Source organism: Dicentrarchus labrax, unplaced genomic scaffold (genome assembly GCF_905237075.1).
Source record: "Dicentrarchus labrax unplaced genomic scaffold, dlabrax2021, whole genome shotgun sequence".
Taxonomy (NCBI): domain Eukaryota; kingdom Metazoa; phylum Chordata; class Actinopteri; family Moronidae; genus Dicentrarchus; species Dicentrarchus labrax.
The window spans coordinates 29,154,234-29,177,972 of NW_026136711.1; the positions used below are offsets into that span (position 1 = coordinate 29,154,234).

Below are 23,739 nucleotides of genomic sequence, written 5' to 3' on the forward strand. Positions count from 1 at the left end.
TTTACTCGAGTGAACTCCCTTCACTTTGCCCAGTTTGTTCAGTTGTCCACTGAAACCTTATCACAACACAAGAATGACAGCTGCACACATGTTAACCCCTCGACTTTATTGTTTCCCCTTGCAACAGTACAACATGCACAAGGTTTCTACCCCAGTATTTAACCTAATACTACACAGTTCACAGTCTCCACCGACACAGACCAACTGTCTTCTCTGTGTGTATGTGTGTGTAGAAGCTGAGTCCTGAGGCAGAGGAGAGAGACAAAAAGAAGCTAGCGACTATAAATGACAACAAAATGTGGTAAAGTCTCAGCATAGTTTTTTTTTCTTTTCATTTATCTCTTTATTATAATAGTCTCTGTCTGACATATCATAGAGCTCAGGATAGACAGACACGGTCAGAACGATTTTCCTCCATTTTTGAGTCCCCCAATTGGTTGCCTAAAAATGAGCGACAATAATAACACCAGCACAAACGACACAGTGTGTCCTAATAGGTCACCTGGTAGAGCTGGTGCCCCATGTACCACAGCGGAGTCCTTGCTGCAGTGGCCATGGGTTCGAATCCAATATGTGACCCTTTACTCTCTCCCCTCTTTCCTGTTACTCTTCAGCTATCAGTATCGATTAAAGGCAAAAAAAGAATGTATATTATAAAAAGGCGCAGTGCTCCGAAAACAGATGCTGGATGCAATGTTTTCTTCTCTAGGTGGTTACATACGCTCTCTTAAAAGATACTGGCACTGGCAACACGATGTGGACACAAGCCATAACTGCACCGCTACTTCTCACTAATTAACACTCTGGTTTGTTTAATCTGTACAAAAAACAAAGCGTAAACAACATTTATCAGGTATAGTGGTATCGATCTTCTCATCTAACCTTTGCCAAAAATAAGCCTATTTCCCAAAATGTCAATGTTCCTTTAAACTTATTAGATGTCAAAGCTTGTATGTGGACTTTGATTTGCTTGGTTGTTTGCTACTATGGATAATATAGTTTAACAGTGCCTGCACATTCCACCTGCTGTCTTACTCTGTATACTGCTGTATGCCTTAGAGGGTGAATCCAAAAGGAAAGAAGGACAATCTGCTCTGAATGATATTGTGTTGTACTTGATTATTCTTGTTCTTATTTGGAAAATCAATGTGTTGCTGGGCAGCAAAATCAGGTGTCTCTGTGTTTCAGTGGAACTTGTAAACAAAGAATGTAATGCTTTACTGTGAGCTTTACCGAATCTTGCTTTGTCTCTTATGCACGGCCAACAATCATGTTACATGATTTGATTGATTGGTAAGGTTTTGTTCACTGTGGTCGCAAAGTTGAAAATTGATTATGGCTATTGTGCAATGCCTAATTTAAAAGCTACACAAATAAATGTTGAAGCTGTCCACACGTAGCTATTATTTTCTTTACAGATGTTAATGTCAGGTTATGTTTGATGTTTTGTAACTGGCTGAAATATAAATGCAGCATAATGCTGACGAGTTGTATTCATCATCATGATTGCATTGTGTGATTGTTGCATTTCTGCCGGCTGCATAAGCTTCATCTGACATCTTACCCAAAATAACAAGCCTCAATAATAGATAGAATCAACACAGGGTATAATTTACATGTTTTGTTTCTGTATGGCTTACAATACAGCATGACCCAAATTAGTTTTTCCTCCCACCATCCTTCAGACTGAGCTTCAATCTGTGGGCTGTGACAACAATGCATTGCATATTTAAATGCCAGTTTCAATATTTCATCCAAAGCTGAATAATGTGGATACAATAGATTTATATTTTAGTCAGCATGACATTCACTTTCCCTTGATATCCCTTGTAGCACCTGATGCTTCAAGAGTAAGCAAAGTTTTCAATATCCATTCCATTTCCATCACACCATCAGACAGGCAATCTCAAATGAAAGGTAAAATATCAGGACTTGCCTTAGGAGGGTTATTTTCGTACACTCCGTCACTTTCCTGCAGCAGTCTGGGCAGTGTATTATTCATATTGGTGTTAGAGATTGGGAGTCCATTTTAGGGATTAAACAGCAAGGAGTCACACAGGAAACCAAAAGCCTCTCTGTCCTTAATCGCTTCTTATTGGGGAGGGAAAATATTCTACATCTTACATCATGTAAGTGCATGATTGGTGCCACCAAATCAGAAGTTCCATGTCTGTGGCAACATCAGTATTTTAGTAAAAGTGATGCATACATAGTATGAGCCATGAAAATGGCTTTTTTTACCTGCCAAAAGCATGGTTTATAGCCACACAAATGAATTAAATTATATTTTCCCTTCACCAATGGAGGATAAATATGTATGAGCCGATGAGTCTGTGAAACTGCAGTCATGGTCCAAGAATTGAAAATTAAAGATGTGCAAATATTCATGTGAATGACCACAACAGGAGCCAATGTTCTGCTGTTCTCTCTCATGAAAACTCAAGAACAGAAGAGACAAAGACATTGTAAGAGTGGTTTCAATGAAAGTAGGAAAAACACAAGCACCTTATCACCATAATGTGGGTGTATAGTTAAGAGGCATAATGAAGGACCAGTGTGAAGAGGACAGTCAAATACATCATTCAGCAGAGAAATTAATTTTCTGTGCAAGACATTATACATATTGCCGTCACTCTCTGTGCTCGCTGTAAATCAAGCACACAATCCTAACTTTAACAAATACTGTGACCCCAACTTTTCCATTTGGTCTTTCAATATTCACATCCTTCTTTTTGTTTACAGTCCCTCACATATCCCAAGGACACACCACTTGTCTGTAGGACGCAGCCTTGCTGCAGTTCAGCTTGAGAAGGTTGGCCTGCGGGCTATTCTGACCACATTATACGTGTTCAGTCCTGGTGCATCAAAACCAGGGGACAGACCCCGCTTGTCGAATGTGTAGAAGTTAAATAATTGGCCATCTTGGGCTTCCAGGGACACTGAGGCCGTGCCAACTCGCAAAACACAGGGGTACTCTTTTTCAAAAACCACTCTGAACACCCGGTCAACCAGGTAGTTGAGCTTTATTGTCCTGTACTTCTCTGGGATCAGCTCTTCTATCTGAGGCCCAAACTGTTGCATCACCAGAACTCCGTCCGTCCCAACTTTGATCTCGTAGAAGGTGATGTTGCTGTAGGTGAAAAAGCCGATGTAACATTCTGGGTTTGGAGGGGGAAAGAGGATCTTCTTGGCCTCCCTAAAGGCTTTTTCTATAGCTGGGATGATGTGGTTGTAGGCTTTTGTGACCACATCCTGGTTCTGAGACCGGCTGCCAGCCATTAGCACCACCAGACCGAGCTTCAATCTGGGCACCAGGGAGAAGGTGGCAGAGTAGCCGTCAAGATCGCCATCTTTACGCACCACCTCGTATCCCATCTGCTCGTTCACCTCCCATGGCGTTCCAGTGCGGTTGGCAAAGTAGTCCTTATCACACCTGAAGAGTGGGGTCAGCATGATCTTCAATGAGTCTGGCTCCAGCAGCTTGCGGTGATAAGCACCCAGCAGCATCATGGCTAGCTTGGCCAAGTCTGCGGCGGTGGAGAACATCTGACCGGAAGGCCGGTACCAGCCCAGGTCGTAGAGTGGGGCTGGTTTTCCACTAGAGTACACTCCCACGGCCATCTGGCCCTGAAGCCCCGGGGTGATGTCGAAGCCGGTGTCCTCCATCCCCAGCCGGTCCAGGATGTTGTCTGTGATCCACCGCTGGTAGTCAACGGAGGCAACGCGCTCGGCCATCACATGAGCCAGCAGAGAGAAGGCGAGGTTGCTGTAGTGACATCTGGAAGGAAGAAAGTTAAAGAGACGGTGAGTGTCACAAATATCTAATTGTTCATATAGAAAATACGAGAAAAAACGATTTTCTACGCTGAAATTTTTAGAAATAGTTCAATATTTGATTCTGGCTTTCTTAACAAGAATACTTCTTGGCTGGGAGGAACTTTCTGGTGTCTTGTCATCGCTGTAAGGTTGTCAGGTAATAATAAATAACTGGAACTGCACATGAAAATTAGCTTCAAGCTAACTGTGATACAATAAATCAAATGATATAATTTATGTTTAATATTGTACATAAAAAAATATAATAACAAGAATAAAAAATAAAACAGCAGATAGAATAAATGAAATAAAATAAATAACCAGAAAGCATTCAGGGAGTCTACAAAGCATACATTTTAAACACTGGAGCTCAGTGCCAAAACTCCCCTGCAGGTTTAATAAAAAGTGTTGGTCTCTTGGATATTAAACTTTACTAACTTTATAAACTTTACTTTGAATGTTTTTTCTTTAATTTAAGGTAAAATATTTTCCCAGTTAAATTATATATTATATTAGGATAATAGTCACAGGGGGATTTTTGGTAATTAGACCTGACATTTTATTATTAAACCCTACTCAGGTATTAAAGTAATAATTTAACAAAATGATATGTATGTACTGAAGGTAATAGTGCACTTTAATGGCATTTTGAATGATCTCTTCAAGGCATCAGTGAAATAATCATCAGAATTTAGTCGTAAAATGTCTCAAATCCTGGCATCTTTAGTCAAAATCACACAGATGTAAGGATTAAGCATTCGAGTAAAAATGACTGCAATATGTTTTTTATGTCTTCCTTCCAAATTCAGGAAAAATAGACGTTTGAAGAGGTACTTTCAAACACTGCTAGTTGTATTAAATCTGGACCAATTAACAACACTGAAAATAGACATTTTCATGCAATTACAATCCCAGTTGGCACAATGAAAATGTACACATTGAAATACTGAAATCAACCCAGCATGGCAAATCTTACTTGGTGCCTGGGTCTGCGACGAGGACATCATCTTGTAGAAGATTGATTGCAGATTGTGTTTTTCCTTTCCAAAGCAGATTTGTGGCCCGCAGTCTCCTGGGTAGGCCTGGATAAGCCCACAGTGAAACAGTGTCAAATAAAAAAAAAATCAAGCATAACAGATGAATTGTGATTATACGCATAAGACATTTCTCATTTCGTTTTACTTTTTCTATTAAATAATATATGATTATTATGTTCAGCCTTGATACCTCAATGATCAGCTGTCACAGAGCATTTAAAGATTCATGACTCTTCTTGCCTCAGGCGTTTCTCATGTATTTTATATAAATTCATCACACAGAGTTTTAAAAATTGAAAAGCTTCTTCAGATAAACAGGTGCCTGTTTTTGTGCACGATCATAGCAGCTCTTTGGTCAATATATGGATGTAACTGTGGAAAGTTTCTGGTATATATCTGAACAGCTCAGGTACTAAATGTTTAATTTCACTGTTGTTACCTGCAACATCTAATTATAAACTAGAAGATTTATTTCTCAACTTTTTTTTACCATTTGCTTCAGCTCAGTGTTCAAATCAGTTACTTCTGATACTTCTCAAAGATATGTTTTATCTTCTTGTTCCTACAGTTGGATGTTTTGTGCAGAATGATGTATGTGCCAAGTTTGACATTAGAAGGATGTTTTCACATTATTCACATATAAGTGTGATGTATCAACAGTGCACATACACTGAGAATGGACTTTACAGTGAAGTAGGAGACAAACTTATTTTAGAAATGATCAAATTTTACATAATCATAGATTATTAGAATTTTTTATGAGGTAGAAGAAGTTCTTTAAAGGTCCAGTGTGTAATATTTAGGAGGATCTATTTGCCGAAATCAAATATAATATTCACAGGTATGTTTTCATTAGTGTGTAACCACCTGAATATAGAAATTGTTGTGTTTTTGTTACCTTAGAATTAACAATTTTTATCTACAGAGGATGTTAAACCGCCACAGTAGCCCAGAACAGAAAAACCAAACACTGACTCTAGATAGGACCTTTTGGGTTTTACTTGAGGTTTCACAGCCCATTCTCATTCCCAGGTCATGAAATAGTAAATCTGCAACTTCACTCCTCGATAAATCCCACATAATGAATATTTGAGGACTTTAATGTGGAAATATATATTTATATAATTATATATATATAATATAATATACAATCAGACATGCATTATTGTTCCAAACAGACTATTTGTTACCTAACTTGTCTCTGTAACATCAAATTAGTCGCGGATTAATTCTTTTTGCCAATTGACTGTTTGAATTGTTTGAACTCGAAAACTGATAAATAAAAAGTAAGAGCTTTAATCTTTCATCCCCATAAACCTTTTGAAAAATCTTATACGAGGAACCTCTTCTTCTTCCTCCTCTTTTGTTTGTTTTTATTCCATCCTTTTAGTTCCTACAGGTCAGCTCCTGTGGGTGTACAAATGTCCATATCCCGCACCAGAATTAAAAACAAACACAAACTGTCTTTCAAATGCAGCCCAACACACAAAAATAACTGCCTTATATGTACTGTAGAAGGGACATACTGTATCTGATTACATCTCAAAGCTTTGTGTCATATCCCAGCTGTTGGCTCACTGGAATCCGTTCAATTCAAAGTTGCTCTGTAACATCCTCTGAATGTACCTGAGAGCTGGCTGGCCATCCTGCGCAAGGTGACTGAGGAGGAGCGGATCTGAACCTCCCCACTGTCCAGAAATATCAGGCCATCTGTCACATATTTTAGCTCAGAGTCTCGCGTCTTCCCCAGAGGGTTTTTGATGGTGAAGTTCTCCACATATTTCTCCAGAGGGTCATCGAGGGAGCCGATCTTCCCGTCCTCCCACAGTCTGTAGAGCATCAGTGTCGGGAAGATTTTGGATAGGCTGGCAATTCTGAAAGACAGATAACAGAGCAGAGTGATTGTTTTAGAATCTGACAGAAAATTGTGTCTTCATGTTTGTTTACAGTGTCTCACCAGCCAGCTTTGTTTTTCCTTTTTACTTGCTATTGATTCCCCATTAACATGTCTTTTGCCTTCTGCCTGGCAGTACCTTAAAATGAATAGCTCAAAATAGACTTGGTTGAAAAGAAAGAACTATGTTGAGTCCGATTAAAATAAATATATGGCTTTTCAACACACAAAACTGTAACTTAAAAGGAATATCTCGATGTTTTGCTTATTTTATTTTTTGCAGTCTTAGATGAGAATTAATAACACTTTCATGTCTGTAGGGTAAAGATGAAACTGCAGCCAGCAGCTGGTTAGCCTAGCTTAGCATAAATACTGGAAACAGGGGGAAACAGCTAGCCTTGCTCTGTACAAAAATAACAAAATCCACCTACCAGCACGTCTAAAGCTCACCAATTAACGCATTACACCTCGTTTTATAGGTGTTACAAGCTATTTAAACCTCAGTATGATGACAAAATGATAAACTATTGCTTTAAAAAATAACATATTCCCCCAATTGTGGATTTTTTAATTTATAGATTTTACATTGATCTGTGGACACACGTAATTTTTTACATTTTCCTTAGGTGTGTTACTACAAAATCAGTAGTTAAGACAATTTACTGGTTGATCTTCTCTTAATGAAAACTAAAATGATCCAAATTAAGATTAAGATTTATTCTTTTTAAGTGTAGGTAGATGTTAAAAAGGGAGTTTTGACAGCAAACACTGAAAGTGAAAGTGAATTTCCAACATTCACAAATCATGAAAGTTGATATTTGCAAAAAAATATATACATCTGAAATAACTCAGTAAATCTTTATGTATCTATTCTAAATGTCACACTTCAAAGAGTTAAATGTGCTGGTGACACTTGTTACACAAGTAATACAATGGTTGCAGATTGCTGTACTTATTATGTGTGATTGCATGTTGCTGTCTGGCATTTTTCTGTCAAGTTTGACATATGAAACAATTCAAAGAGGACATTTGATTTTCTATTTCTGTCTATGTTTGTGGGACTGGTCACTAATTACCGGAGTAATTACAACTCACACACAGCACACGCTGTCTTTTAAAAGGCTATTCCACCAATATTACACCTAAACAACACAATGAGTGCTACTCAGTGTGAGAACGTGGTTGGATGTCTTCTGTGGCTTTGACTCTCTGAACTTCTGAACTAAGAAAAAAAGATCATGTCAGCAGGGTTTTCTTGCATTGACAATTTCACATGTTTTCCAGAAAGTCTGCTTTGTGAGAGATGTGAGTTTGATATGTTGGCATTTTGGATCAAATAAAGATGCCATTATGTTTTATCAATGAAATCACAGCTTAGAGACTAAAGGTCAACCTCTAAAAGTACCTCTTTAAATCAGTTGGCAAGGAAACAATTATAAAAGCTTTTTACATATAACCTTTGCACAATGTTACACCTTCGATCAGACTAACATATATCTACATCTCTATCTTCTGCTAGCATGGCTGTAGTCATGTTTTCATGTGTCCGCTCTGGTTTTTGGCCGACTGCTGACATGCCGCCCTTACTTCCACTCAGACACACATGTACCCAGTCTGACTCTCCAAATCCAGAGCCACCTGTCACACTGCCAGCATAGCTCATATTGACCCAATGATCTGTCATTCGGGACGGCTTTGATTTTGTGTGAGCAGCTTTCCGCTGTAGGTCTATTGATTGCAATGGACGTATGTCTTGTGTGTTAAATTATGTAAACTGTGATTCTGAGGACTGACCCAGGTTTAGCTTTCAGTTTTCTTTGTTTTAGAGAGAAATCCTCTCAAATCTGCTGTAGCTCAGGTCTTTTGTTTATTATAGCATTTATTATTTGATGTACAGTACTATCAATGATCTGTTCTTACGATAAATAACTGTAATTGCAACTGGTTTTATGCAGCTTTCCTTTCCCCTGGAGATCTGCTGAACACACTCTAAAGCAGCTGCTTTAGAAAAATCATCAGGCATCCAGGTGTAACATTATCACCATCATGCTGCATCATTAATTACACATCAAAGAAGCTACTGTGCAGATGTGTTGCACCCACTGAAATTTATCATATGGGTGGCCAGATGGTGAAGGATGGTCAAAACCAGCTCTCTTTACAATTGTCTGTTTGTTTTTTTACATGAACAATTATGAAAAATATACATTGCATCAATTGTACAATTGTATGGGCCTAGTAAGCTACAATGAATTAGGGTGATAAAATAATGAAAACACATTCCTCTGCAGCACAGAGAACTATGTGTTTTATGTTTTAGACTGCAGCAACAGAATCAATAACAGAAAAAAAAACAGGTTAGTGAGAAAGAGCAGTGATAGCAACTATGTAAAGGGACTTTACTGACAGAAAATCCACAAAAGCAGACATCAGTGTTTAATGAGTGACAGCCCTGATCCACAGGTCATGTGGAAAATTGGGGTTTAAGTGGCCTTCATACACCTAAACATGATTCAACTAAAATAAAATGAAACCAAAATATTATTCCTGGCAGCGTGTCGAGACATTTAAACCTTCATTTCCTAATAATTTCAAAGGCAGTTAAGTGGAAAGAACAATATTATATTGTACCAACTACAGGGAAATATGAAATGTTATGAGAGAATTATTTGAGTTGATGTTAAGTGCTCAATTTGCAGAAAACATAATTGAGTAGCTAACTGACACGACAACCATTTCTCGAAGTCATCTTTTCTATCACCACTTAAAAAAAGCATTTATTAAAGTAAAACACCTATTTTAATTTTTAGTTAATTTTATTTCTTATATTTGTTGTTTTACCCATCTGTTCTTATTTTATATACATTTATTGATGGGTATTTTATTCTATTTAATTTCTGTACTTTTAGTGGCCTGATGATGAGATGAAAGTTTTACCAACAGGGACATCTGTGACATTGGTGTTGTAGATTTCAGTGCAGCACTCACCTGTAAATTGTGTACTCGTTGGGGGGTCCGGAGAGAGGGTCGCTGCTATTCCTTTTTCCAAAATTGCCGGTCCACAAAACGGTGTCATTTAAGATCACAATGGCCGACAGAGAGGGGAGGCTGATGGGGTTGATGTTCTGCCGAAGCATAACGTCCACCTGGAAGAGACAGAGCAGGAAGTGAGGGGTTTCTTCTGGAAATGTGTCCAATTTATATGGAGACAAAAGATTTGCCTTAAAGAACACAGGCTAGCTGTTTCCCTCTGCTTCCAGCCTCTATGCTAAGCTAAGCTAACCCGCTGGCTGTAGTTTCATTCAGTATTTAGCATATAGACACAAGAGTGGTTTTGATCTTGTCTTGACAAGAAAGTGGATAAGCATATTAGCCTAAATGTACATTAACATTTTTAACACAGTTTTCAACTAAAATATATATATTATATATAATATATAAAAGGGTGCTTTCCATTTCATTATTTGAAAAGATTATTCAGTGTCTAAAAAAGTGTAATAGATACGTTAATATTGCACCTAAAATATTCAGGCCGAAGTTTGAATGTTTTCTTTCTTTTAAATTAAAAGATAAGGTGTCAAGTCAAGTGTATTTGCAGTCCTTGAACACTCACAAGCAAGCGATAATCATCTGACCATTAGAAATAATACTAAAGTAAAACCTCAAATGAAAATGTTCTCAACTTCAAATGACATCTTAAAATTGAGGTTTGAACAGTCTTGGACTCTACAAAGTTGAGTAGGTACATGAAGCGGAAGCTTTTACATATAATTTTCAAGAGCTGAATTTACCACCAGTGTGCCACCTGCCCATCAACAGCTCTATCATTATGTTCACTTAGCTCGCTCGCTCGCTTTTCTTTTCTCTAAAGAAAAGTCGCTTTGTCTGCAAATCGTAGCTGTGAGCGATATATAAATCACATCTTCTACATATGAAACGTAGTGGGTCATTAATGTAACTGCTGGATATTGTGCATTATTACACAAATGTAAATTTCTCTGCCGGCACAAGCCCTGCTTCTGAGTTTGCTCTTGTCATATTCGCCGCCCTCATGCAATTTGGATTCATCGAGACTAAAGGCACGTCATAACATATTCCTGAGAACACTTCTGGGACGGCTGTGGCTCAGGAGGTAGAGCGGGTTGCTCACTAATCAGGTTGGTGGTTCGATCCCGTTTTTCCATGTTGCTACTTTTTACCTTTACTTCTCTACTTTTCAGAGGGAAATATTTTACTTCTTACACCACTACATTTATGTGACAGCTATCGTTCCTAAAAATAACAACCCTGTAATAATTATTACATTATTAATAATAATAATTAAAAAGTTTAAAAAAGTGCTTTGACAGACAAAGCAAAATGAACGTTGTGATCGACAAAATGTAATTAAAAATAACATATCCAATGTTTCACAAATATTAGAAAATTGGTGTTTGCTGATGTTAATATTTTATTTTATTTCCTGCTGATCAACACAGATTTACCTTGTGACCCTTTGTCGGGGACCGACCCCTAGGTTGGGAACCACTGGACACCTAACTGTATATACACACAGTAGGTACAACTAGCCCCACCTCGACCGGCCAACATTAAAATGCAGCTTACAAATTGATCCATCAGCATTAACAATGTGCAGAACAAGTGCTTTTACGTTTAATACTTTAGGTAGATTTTGCTCATAATACTTATTTTACTTTAGTAGGATTTAAAATACATTTATATTTATAATATGCATTATAACATTGGTGCTTTTACTTGAAGCAGCAACACAGATTCAGTCAGCCCGTATGGACTGTTTCCACTGCCTTGTTTCATTGATTTCAAGAGGGGATTCGACAAATCCGACCCGGAGGCAGGCATTAAGATTAACTACACAGAAATAGCCAATCTTCTCCATGATAGTCTTGTCTGCTTATGTAGGTCATATAGAGGCATTATTATAACATTTATCACCAGTTAAAAACTCCTTGAAGTTAAGGATCTGAATACTTCTTCCACCACTGCAGGACAGACAATGTAACTTCCTTTAGGTATGACAGACATGAAGCCATGTGTCTGTGGTTGATAACAACATGTACAAAGTGACACAGCCAGGTTAACACCCAAATGTGGTCTCTCACAGTGTTTTTATATTTAGTTCTATGCGCAAAGAACAAATATCTTTCATCAACTGCAATATGAAACCCCAGAGCAATTACTTTGATGTCCCATTTTGCCAAAGATATTAGTTTAATGAGCACAGTCTATAAATTATATTCCATTAGGAGAAATCAGCGTCTTTTACTTGTGAAATGAAGGTAAAACACAATTATCCTTCAAAGTGAATTAGAGAAAGTTTCGATTCAATTTATTTTCAAGGTGCTCACATGGCAGCCATTAGCGAAAGACAACGGTTCACTGTAATGAATACTAAAAAATGTCATGTGGTTTTAAGTGTTTGAGATGAAAGAAGCTTTTTTTTCAGTACAGGCAAACTTCTACTCAACTTTACATTAATGAGTCAAACTTTGATGCTGATATTCTTTATTTTTAAAGTATATTTTTTGGGCTTTTATTGCCTTTATGATAGTGACAGCTTAAGACAGACAGGAAAGGGGGGCATACAGAGAGGGGATGACACGCAGCAAAGGGCTGCAGGTCGGATTCGGCCCTGGGCCAGTGCAGCAAGGACTCAGCCTCGGTACGTTGGTCGCCAGCTCTACCCACTGAGTTAACCGGTCGCCCCGATGCTGATATTCTTTGATTCCTACAGTTATGCCCTCATTACTAATGTGCACCCACGACTGTTTATTCTCAGATTCTCTTCGGGGTGTTGATATATATTTCATTGCACGTGTTCGATCAAGTGGGAACTCTGCTGCTCCCTGCAGAAAGAAGCACAACCTTTTGGCTCGAGACACTTAGTTTTTCATCTACTATATCTTTAATCTCCTTCTGCCGATTGCAACGGCATTTGGTGTGAAGGATTACAACAGCCAGCCTGTAAATTTCCCTGGACTTGAGTGAGCATGATAGAAATACAACCACAGATTTAAATCTGTGCACGATGAATGACTCCTCTCACCTTTTCCAAGGCCTCTTTCAGGCCGGGGATAGGATGCTCCAGCGGGAGAGGCTCGGGGAAACGGGGACACATCATCTCTGAATTGGCATTGCGACCCATCCCGTCATCTGGCCGACGGATGGGAAATGAGAAAGAGAGAAATAAAGAGTCAAGGAAGCACAAGGGGGGACAGGCTATTGTAATTCCAACTTGGTATTTGATAGAAAAATGTATCGACGGCACAGAAGCCCAGCATAATGTGGTATAATTGGACGGCTTAGGGATTCATTAATTCCCACTGCTTCCTGATGAATCCCATTGATCTTACGGGATACAATTTGACAGGATGTATCATGTACAAGTCGCTGATCAAAAGAGATGCATCCTGCTCTCACTGTGAAGTCTGAATGAACAATGATATTTCAATATGTTCAGGCCACCATTTGGCTTTTCATTCCAAATGAATGCTGCACATGAAAAATAATTGTTTTTCGGTATATATGGTGTATGAATGAAGAGCCTGTGGAGCTGTGCGTTTCCCGTTAATAATGACACCTGATGTTACTTTATTCATACAGAGTCATGTAGAGATTTATAAATGTATACAGTGTGTTTTAAAGAATAAAGCATTTTGGCTGTGCCCTCTGTTTGAATAAATTACACTAAAGAGCCTGTCGAGGTGACTTAATTAAGTGTCAACACCTTTAAACTAAACTGAATGATCTAAAGCACCACTTCTACAGCTGAAGGGTTGATATGGTCTGACGCTGTGTTTGACGTTTACACTGATTTTCCTGGATTAAAGGGAAAACATTTCACTCTCATTTATTTCAAATGTCAATCTTGAATGTTGTCTGTATTCTTTTGACTTTTAAACTACAACCTGTACTGTCTGAGAAATTATCACCTTTCTGTCAAGTTCCAATTGTTTACCCTGTTTTAATTGACACTACCATCTGAGATCTTGAACTTGTTATGATGCTGCCAGCGCTCCCAGTAAGCACAACAACTGTGGGCTTTACCTAACAGTGATAAGATAAAGATCATACAATTAAGAAATGGTTTTTATCTCTTAATTATAAGATCTGTATCAGTTAATTATGAGAGAATAATCTATTGATTTGATCAAAGTTGCAATAGGATCTGAGGTTGAGATCAGATAAGAGAGAACATTGCTGCAAGCGAACAGCTGCGATTCAGTGTTAAATGCAATAAACATGGTAGAGCGTACAGTAACTGGATTTCACAGTCTCACTGAGTTTTCTTTAACCAAAATAATACATGATAAACTGTTCTCCTCTTACTCTGTGTTGTCATTTATTGAGTGTGCTTTGGCAGAGAAGAACAAGTCTCAAGACAACTCACCAGTTTCCTCCATGCTTCTACAGTAGCCCAGAAGGGACAAACGAAACACTGGCTGTAGATAGGGCCTTACGTGTTTTCATTGGCTGTTCTCATTCCCAGGTCATCAAAGACAGATGCGAGCAGTGTTCAGTTACTTGTACTCTGCAATTTCACTGCAAGATGCCACTAAATCCCACACACTGGTCCTTTAAGGCAATTGTGTGTCAAAAGCAAACACATCAAATGCTTTTTTACAATGCGGTAGGTTTTCATGGTAAGATAACTGTCTCAGAATATACCGCGACATACATGAAGAAGATTATTTTATTGTAAATGGTAATTGATGGCAAGGTAACTGAAATGTATCTTATATCCTGTATCCACCATGTACTTAGCCAACCACACATGAGAGCGCAGAGTTGCCTGTAGTGCCCCTGTAGCAGTTTTGGGGTTCAGTGCCTTGCTCTGGCTTCAGTCCCCATCTCACAGCTGGATTACACCTTCCTATCAGTACCAGGGATTGAACCAGCGACCATTTTCGGTTACTTGCCGGTCGCTTTTACCTGTAGCCCATCCTGCCCCTGTATTACACAATTATTATCAGTTACAATGTAATCTTGTGAGGCAGCTGGACTCACAAAGTTCTGAGGTCACGCAAGAATCTATCTTGCTTCAACCAATGCGTTTGTGGTGTTTGCATTCGTAACCCGGATCACTCAACATCCTATGAAGACTACTGGAAGCTACGGCACAAGCACGGTTTAATGGGTGCTTGTAGATGATGCTAGCATCAGTTATATCAGAACTGTATTCAAAAAGTATTTCTTAATTTAAAAAAGAAGAGCAATGAACGGTACTGAAGGCTTTTCTCGATGGAAAAAATGTTTTCACTCTTCTCCCGACTGACTTCGGTAAGTTTGACTATATAATTTGACTTTAATGCTTCATTGAAGAGATTCAACTCCCTCGTTTCACCCTCCCTTTCTAAAACGCAAATGGCCCTATCTACAGCCAGTGTTTGGTTTGTGCCTTCTGGGCTACTTCAGAAACATCATGGTTCAACATGGCAGACTCTATGGAAGGGGACCCGTGGTGTCTGTTGATAAAAACGGCTCATTCTATGGTAACAAAGACATAATGATTTATATATTCAGGTGATTACACTAATGAAAAGATACCTATGAATATTATTTTCCATTTCTTGAATGTTACACTCTTGACATTTAATAACACTAATACCCATCCTTCTTTTTAAAGTTTCAGAGGTCAGTTTTTACATTTACGTTAGGCTGAATAAATATGTGGTCTTGAACAGTACCTCAAAAGTCCACTGGAAAAACTTCAATGTGAATATATAAAGACTGGCTACGATGAAGATTGCTCAGCTTCAAGACAATTCTCCTGACAAATTTCAGACCTTTCTGTCTGAAGAAAAAAAACCTGCAATGTGGTTATCAGTAGTGTTTGGTCTTACCTGGCAGAAGTTTTGGCAGCTGATATTGCCAGAAGAAGCATCCTGTCATCACCAGTGATAAAACGAGGAAGAACACCAAACCCAGCTGGGTCCATTTCACCTTCATCCTGTTGGTTTTAGTCAGTCCTTCAAATTTAACAGTAGCAGCAGGAGCAGCCACAGCGGGGGTTGGCTTGAATACACAAACACAACAAGACACAGCAGGTTAGCAATGAGTGTAAAATTGTTAGGTCATACATTTGTAAAAGTTTCTCATATTTGTGGATTCTCTGACCAAATATTCTCCTCCATGTTATCTGTTGTAAAATAAAGCAGAAATCCCTGTCAGCTCCAAGTGATCCCTGCTGCACTTAATGGTACTCACCACCTGATGCTTCACAGGCCAGAGCTGGAGGGACTGGATTACCAGTGACACAGAAATCTTCTTATCACTCAATCAACATCCTAAACATTTACTTAGAGATATTTCTACTTTGTAAGTGATTCCTACACCCCAGGGGCAGTAAATGGTGCTCCATGGAGGTTTTCCTGAACAGGAGAAAGGCACAGACATGGACTCCCATCTCTGATTTCTCACTGACTGTGCAGTAATCCTGGGCCATCGGCACTCCCGTCTCTCACAATTCAATTTCCTCTCCTGCAGCCACAGGCTGTTGACATCATAATCCCCAGATTTACTCCACCAAAGCGGCCAGGGAAGTCCTAATCCCTAATCCCTGTGAATCAATTCACTGCAGTCCAGCTTCGCCGTGTGGAGCCCACCAACGAGCCGCACGAGCTGACAAAGATGGCACCCACGCAGCCAACACAGGACGAGATGGGGTGATAGGGTGCGCCTTTTAGCCAGAGCATGAGCTGAAAAGTCACTTGGGTGCAGCGAATATGGATGATGTTGGTGAAGGAAATGACGGATGATTTGGGGTTTTGAGGAGAATTTAGATAATGACCTCAGATAAGATGGCAGCTAACATACACATATACAGACAGCACAAAAATGAGTCTAAGAGAGTCCTAGAGTATGTGTTTCCATATTTTGTTTGTTATATTTAACATTTTGAAACCACAGCAAGAGCAGTTATTTGCCAAAGAGAAGAAATTACTTGCTTGTTCACACAGACTACAGCCAAACGTTCTGTATCATTTTTGCAAAAAGGAAGAGTTGATGGAACAGAAAAAACTGGGTAATGTGTTTATGCTATATGGTCTATACTAAATTACATAAAATGTTGTTATGCTTTAACAGTCTACTATTTTCTTACATAGAAGTAATACTGTCAGTCTAAGAAATAAACTGCATCAGTAAGTCTGCTCATCTTATCTGACAGTGGGCAGTGGTAGGGTTGGGTGATATAAGGATGTATACCACTTTATACCAAAGTATTTAGCCTTTTTATTATCTCTGGTTGATGATTTCAGGAAATACTAATAAAACTAAATTTAAGATGTATAAAAATACTAATACTTATAATAATTTGTGTTTCAGTTCCAACTTCTCCCCTCTGGTAGACGCTAAAGAGCACTGTTCACTCTAATGAACATTTAATGTAATTATATATATAATAATAATAATAAACATACCAAATGGGGCTGTAATTGTTTAAAAGTTCTTTAATATAGTCTGGAGCCAGACCATGGATGACCTTTATTAATATTAGATACGTAATCCGTAACCAGTGCAGAGATATAGTGTCAGTAACCCATGTAACACTGAAACATATATAGACATGCATACCGTACATAAACACCCACACAGGTATATAAAGCAATCTATTTCATTACCCAATCAATATTGTTCATTGTTGCTTTTAATATGTATATTTATACACTCATCTTTGTTCAGCTTTTTGTCCTTGGTTTAAGCTGTATGTCTATATTTTTTTATCTTTCTGAAAATTGTTCCCGGAACTGTGTGTAACATTGAGAGCAATGCAACCAGACTCAATTTCCTTGTGTACCTTATGTATACTGTCAGTGTTGGGTACACATACGGTGTGTGTGTGTATAATAAGGCTGATTTTAAAGGACCTGCACAAGACCAGGCTAAAGTGGTCAATTTGGCTGAGCTGCCCCTCCGGAGGTAAAAAATAATAAGTTAGACCAAATTACCAATCACCATATCATCCAAACTAAGTGAAGGAACTATGAACAAAACATATTTCGGAGCGTAGGGGGGACTTTAAAAACCCATGAGCAGGAAATGGAAAATTTGACTTTTGCATCAATCTGATGAAGTACCTTGATGTGAATAGGTATTTAATAGATGCTATTAAATTCACTTGATTAGCCAAAACCTACACAGCCCCTGAAGTCCTGAGTAAAAGTGTATTCTTTCAAAACTTTGGGGGCAAAAAAATACATAAATTTCATTGAATTTACAGAAAATGTATGGGTTGAAGATGTTTAGATCTTTACGTGTAGTGAGTGGCTTACATAAATAAAACATACTCTTGGCAATTAATTCTGTCCATCATTGGGAACATCTAGTAACTATCGTTCCTTCACTCAGCTTAATCACAAGATATTAATGGTATGTCCAAAGCTCGGTAATGTACTTTGGTGATTATAGGTATGATGATGCGATGTGGGAAAACGAAGTGTGAAAGCAAGCTGCAGCTGATCCTGGTTGCATAACCTGTGATAGCTGGAGAACACAACAGCTGGTCCATTTCACCAGCATCAGAACACACACACACACACACACACACACACACACACACACACGCACACACCGCTGTAACCACCAGAGCACTAACCATCACTGCAATTGAATGTGTTTGTGTTCCTCTATGTGTTTTTTGGGAATGTGTTTGTGTTTATATGCGTGTGAGCTGGCTGCTTTTACCTGCGCTGGAACCCCATCCACTGAGGTTTCTCTGACGACTTTACTCCCCGCCTTGCCCATGGTTGCACCGGCTGTTACATGAAAAACAAAAACAAGCAGTTACAGCTCCTGCGCGAAATGCGTCTTTGCTTCATTGCTGTAAGGTGGCAAGTTTGTAGAAATAGAGCATTTAAGTAATTTTTGTGACACATTTCCTTATTGCTGGAACAGCTCGGACTGCTCTGATATATGAAATTATGTACCGACAAACACTACATGACACATAGTGAGCCGTAATGCCAACCTTAGGAAGGATTGATCCATCAGTGAATATTATTTTATGCTACCAAAGGCAGCGAGAATATGCAATCTCTCATTTTTATTATGGTTCTCCTTTGAAATATGAGTCCATGTATAAGAAAATGGTTCACAGTGTCAACAGGCCTGATAGATATGGAATCAGATTTGTGTCAATATAATCAACATAAACATGAAACAGACACACTAAACAGCAGCACTGGCGAACCCACTGGCTATCTCTACTGGATTCCTACAATATTAATAAAATGTAAGTATTGATATTGCCTTTGCTGTACTAGATGTTTAGGGTATCCGTGAAATTAAAACAGCACAAACAAGAGAGCTGGCAGTGTAACTGCAAAGCTGAAATGTGTGATAAGTGGCAAAGAAACTGAGGGAACTGTAAACAAAAGAACATATTAATCAACAGTAAAAAATAAAAGAACCATGATTTAAAACGCTTTCTTTTTTTTTTTTACTTTTGATATTACAAAGTTTTATTTAAATATTGACACAAATCTGATTCCATAGATAGAGAACTGCCCCACTACTTGACCACCAACAACAACGGCAAGACCAGAAGAGCAACCCTGTGCTGCTATATTTGGAGTTTTAATTAACAGAAGGACACCAGAATGGTAAAAGGTGTCAGAAATAGATTCTGAGACCTGCTACATGTAGAGACAAGTATCAAGAATGGCCTGTTGTACTGCTGCTGGCAGCACCCAAAACGAAAAGAAAGTCTTACATGATACAGTCACTGATCTGGAAATGGACAACTTTGGGATAACCAAGATCCAGGAAAGGAAGTATTTGAATTGCAGTTGAGCCAAGAAAACAAATGCACCTTTGTTATTATTATTGTGTGTGCATTTTGTTTTCTGATGAGATGGACACAGATAATCCCACAAATTTAGCGCTTCCTTACAAAGACTTTTTTTAAAGGCTAAAGTGTTACATAATGATGACACTCAAAGGCAGGGTGGAAAACCTTTTAGAGCCCTTGAAAAGGTTGCTGTTATTTTTCCTCAACCCAGTACTGTACCCTGTAGGTACCCAATTTATGACTACTTTCCTCTAAAATGCGCAATCATCACTCCCTTGGTTCAGTCTTGTTTTCTGCCACTGTGGCGACCAATGGGAACCAGTAAGTATTTTATTGGTACCTGATTCATACAACTAAATTTCACTGTATTATTAAGTGCTACTGACTGTGAGTGCTTTAAATAAATGTAAGCCCATCTTTGAGATTCAGCACATCACTCTGTGAGGTAGATGGGAGCTTAATTTCATATATAAGAGCTTGCTAGTGAAACAGCGTGCATAGCTTATATTGTGAAAGCATGGTAAACTGCAGCATAGCAATGAATGCAGTCTTCAGCCTTCAGTGATTTATCAGGGAATGTTTTCATTAAGCCTCTACCTTGTCGCAAACTGGTTGACTGAGGTGCCTTAGTTCCTCTCTGCCGGAAAAATGCAATACAAAATACAGAACATGCGCTAAATTCATTGAACTCGAGAAACATGTTCAATCCACAGCTAAAGTTACAGACATATCGTATATACTTGGAGAAGGAGTGTCAGAACGACCTTTTTCTTTAAAGATGGACACAGAGAGTTCACATGAAGCTGTTCCTGCTGCCTTTGATAAAGTGTATTGAGCTGAAGTCGATTCAAACCTTCAGGAGATCAATGTTATTTTAAAGAGTTAAGTGAAAGGTCAGTGGGACATTCATTCAGACTTCACGTTGGAATACTCTGAAAATTATAATTTTAAACTGACTTGATATTGATGTGTAAATTCATCTTATGGACATTTTACTTCAGACAGTCAAAGATTTTTTGCCTTTGCTCAAAAGCACAACAAGCAGAATAACAAGAAGTCTTGTAGACATGTTAACAAATGGACATAAAATAAAATAATGTGGTTATTTCCTTTATTCATTGCTACATACAAAGATGAAATTCAAGCATTCATTGGTGAATGAACCACTGTGAAAGTTGGCTGCATCACAGTTCACGCACAATGTGTACTGAAGGTTGTTTTCTTTTTCATATGATTTCAGATATTCATACTTTTCATACTATTCAGGTTTTCAATGTGACTGTAAGGTCAGCAAGTCATTCTACGAGTAGCACAGTGGATTATACACGTGTACCTTTAATCCTACTGCACAGAAGTAAAAAAAAAAAAAAAGGAAAGGTTGTTGTATAGCCTGATATTTCTAAGCCTCCAAACCAATTAAAATTCCATCAAATATTCAGCACCCAGCTAAAACCTGACCTGACATTTTGGTTCTTCTTTAGTGTGCTAGGGCTAATGAGCCAAAATTAGCCACTGCTTACAGAGCAGCTTCTGAAGTGCTGACCAGGCGGCATCATTTCAGCACTGTCATTAGCTTGTTGTAGGAAGTGATGTTCCTGTACTGAAAATGGTATTTTCAGATAGAACCAGCACTGAACAAATTAAACTAAGTAAGAGGATCACCAGAGTTATTACAAGTCATACAGAGGGAGACATGAATGTCTAAACCTAATTTCATGGCAATCCATCTGATATGTTTTTATTCGAACAACCCATGTTGCACATTGTTTTGATCAAAAATGGTGGACCGACAGACTGACAATGCCATCTCTGGCACTACGCGGCTGATGTGGCTATAAAGTTAGCAAGTAACCTAGACAGCTGCAGGGTAGTGCAGTTGGTTTGAACCTTAAATATGAACTCATGATAACTTAACTACAATGTATTATACTATTATTTTAAACTGATTCTTTTACACATGAAATGTTTGCAATGATGCACCCACCAAAGGTTGTGAGGTAAAGTTAATGCTCAAAGATACAGAGTTAACGCCACTAGTGCATTATGTGTAAATATGCTGACATTACTAATTAATACATCAACAGCCTTAGTCAATGGATTCATCATTGGACTGCCTTGTTATTGAGATTGCAAAGTTGTTAATGTCCTTATACTTTATCCTCTTCATTTGGTTGTGCTGTTTGTGATCTGGTTTCTGTGCTCTCTGCTGCAGTGACCCAAATTCTGTCAAAAATCATTAAAATTTCATTTCATCAATCGATCTAAAATAATAAAGTCAGCCGGCATTCTTGCTCTTGTTTTATATCTGCAGTTCATAAAGCATATCTAAAGCATCCAAGATTAATTCAAGAAGTGCACAGTGGCTAATCATACATGGCAGATATTCAGTACAGTGTGTTATCATGTAATCAGATGTAGACATGATGAGAAAGCATGTGCCAACTGATAAGCTATAAGCTTCACAACAAGTCATTTAATTAGTATGTCACCCAAAACGAAACCTCCTGTCAGACATACAAACAGACTAAAAAGTAACTTTTTAAGTCTAAAATATGCCTTGTTAGCAATAGAAATGTGATTATCTCATGAAGTATTTCTTATTATTTCAGTACAACCGTCAGTTTCAGAGCAGACACAATGTATTTCTAAAGTTAAACACTTAACTCTCGTGCAATACAAACATTTTCATGACAATAAGCCAGAATAGTCTCAGCTTTTCAAGATGCAAACAGATCTCCTGTGATATCGACCTATTCAGAACATAAATGATCATTATGTCATAATAAATGCAGAACATTTGTAAATAAAGTGTTTCGCCACATGCACAAAGCGACTAGAATTAAAGCTGTGGAAAAACATGTTATATAAGCTGTAATGAGTCAAGCACCTCTTTTCTAGGCCATGAAACATCCTACATTGATTAATTCCTTGTACACTTACCTCAGGTTCTGAGTCTATTGAGTGTTTTTTCCCTCCTCTTTGTCAAAACAGGAAGACAAAAATATTCCCCTTTTGCTCCGTCTGGGTTTGGGAGCTTGAAGCGGGATCCTGACAGATGTTAGTATCATGGTTATGGCTAAATCCTGCTTGTATCAAACCCAGCATTCTGGATTAACCATCACAGCCAATGGCCACATCTGCCATGCCACAAAAAAATGGGTTCCTTGTCAGTGTGTGCGGCGGGTTTGTGTGTTTGTGTGTTTTTTTCCCTATTTTTTTTTCATTTGCATGGCATGTGGTTTTAGGTTCACTCAAAAAAAAAAAAAAAAAAAAAGAAATGCCAACTGGTGTTACTTACTGTGCTGAAAATAGTTTTTACTGACCAGGAAAGATTACACAGTCCATTATTGAGGCTATGGGTCTTAAAGTTGTTGGTTTTATTTAGAGTATATCAACACCCAAAAACCTGTTTGTGGCTCAATCATGTTGATTTGCAGACTAATCACCTAACAAGTTCATTATCAAGCCCTATGAGAGAGCAGTATTGTTCTGGTTTCTTTTTCCTGCTGCATATATTACAAAGAATATTCCTTTGCCTCACGATTTTGGAGCCGTTTCTTGGAACACAAAAATAAATAATTAAATTGGCAGAAGCTGAATCTAAACTAGACCTCTCTCCCCTGACTCCGGCTCTGTTTTGGATTTATAGAAGACATCTGACCTATTTATCCTCAATGTTCTCCTTTCATGTTGAATAGGAACATGGAAAACATCTACTTGTAGGTCAGATGCATTTTAATAGAAACTGATGAACACAGATAAGAGCTCAGACTGGCTGGCTTGTTGTCCATGACAACAGTAATGCAAAAAGTGGATGACTAATATGCCATAATGCTGCTCTACGGAGCTTTGGATTTGTACTTTAAAACTAATAAAATGCTCTTGGACACTTACAGTATGGCAGAAATGATGAGACAATAAATATGTAGTCACCTCAAATTGTGCGCAGGCTTATTGCTGTTGTGGTCGATGGCACTTTAATTATGCACAAGATCTGGTGATATGAGAGCGCCTGCTGTATTAAATGTTCACTATAACACGAGTGTTACACAATCCCCTTGTCACACTAACACTTTATCTGGATGGTAGATATGTTGTTACGCAGGGATTGATCATGTTAGAGGTTCTGAACAAAGACAAAGGGCTTAAGGTTTTATGGTGGACTATATTTTAGTGAAATAAAA

At 38.3% G+C, this 23,739-nt stretch overlaps 1 protein-coding gene across 2 annotated transcripts; it reads right to left on the minus strand.

Moving 5' to 3' along the window:
- Window positions 1-85: 85 nt before the first annotated feature.
- Window positions 86-22,647, minus strand: lactbl1b (lactamase, beta-like 1b). Of its 2 annotated transcripts, XM_051414635.1 has the most exons (8): window positions 22,496-22,647; window positions 18,451-18,521; window positions 15,609-15,780; window positions 12,812-12,918; window positions 9,736-9,893; window positions 6,480-6,727; window positions 4,793-4,898; window positions 86-3,778 (listed from the first exon to the last, which is right to left on the minus strand). In XM_051414635.1, exons 2-8 carry the CDS (start codon window positions 18,508-18,510, stop codon window positions 2,800-2,802), a joined length of 1,830 nt encoding a protein of 609 aa, XP_051270595.1. In that variant the 5' UTR covers window positions 18,511-18,521; window positions 22,496-22,647; the 3' UTR covers window positions 86-2,799. The 2 variants fall into 2 exon arrangements, with proteins under 2 accessions (XP_051270595.1, XP_051270596.1); XM_051414636.1 differs by lacking the exons at window positions 18,451-18,521; window positions 22,496-22,647 and adding an exon at window positions 15,973-16,223.
- Window positions 22,648-23,739: the final 1,092 nt, after the last annotated feature.

Excerpts from the sequence above, each read along its gene's own strand:
- lactbl1b (XM_051414635.1), bottom strand. The coding sequence starts at position 18,510 with ATGGGCAAGGCGGGGAGTAAAGTCGTCAGAGAAACCTCAGTGGATGGG. Across the intron at positions 9,894-12,811 it reads TGAAAGAGGCCTTGGAAAAG|GTGGACGTTATGCTTCGGCA; the intron begins GTGAGAGGAGTC and ends TGTCTCTTCCAG. Across the intron at positions 4,899-6,479 it reads GATGGCCAGCCAGCTCTCAG|GCCTACCCAGGAGACTGCGG; the intron begins GTACATTCAGAG and ends GGGCTTATCCAG.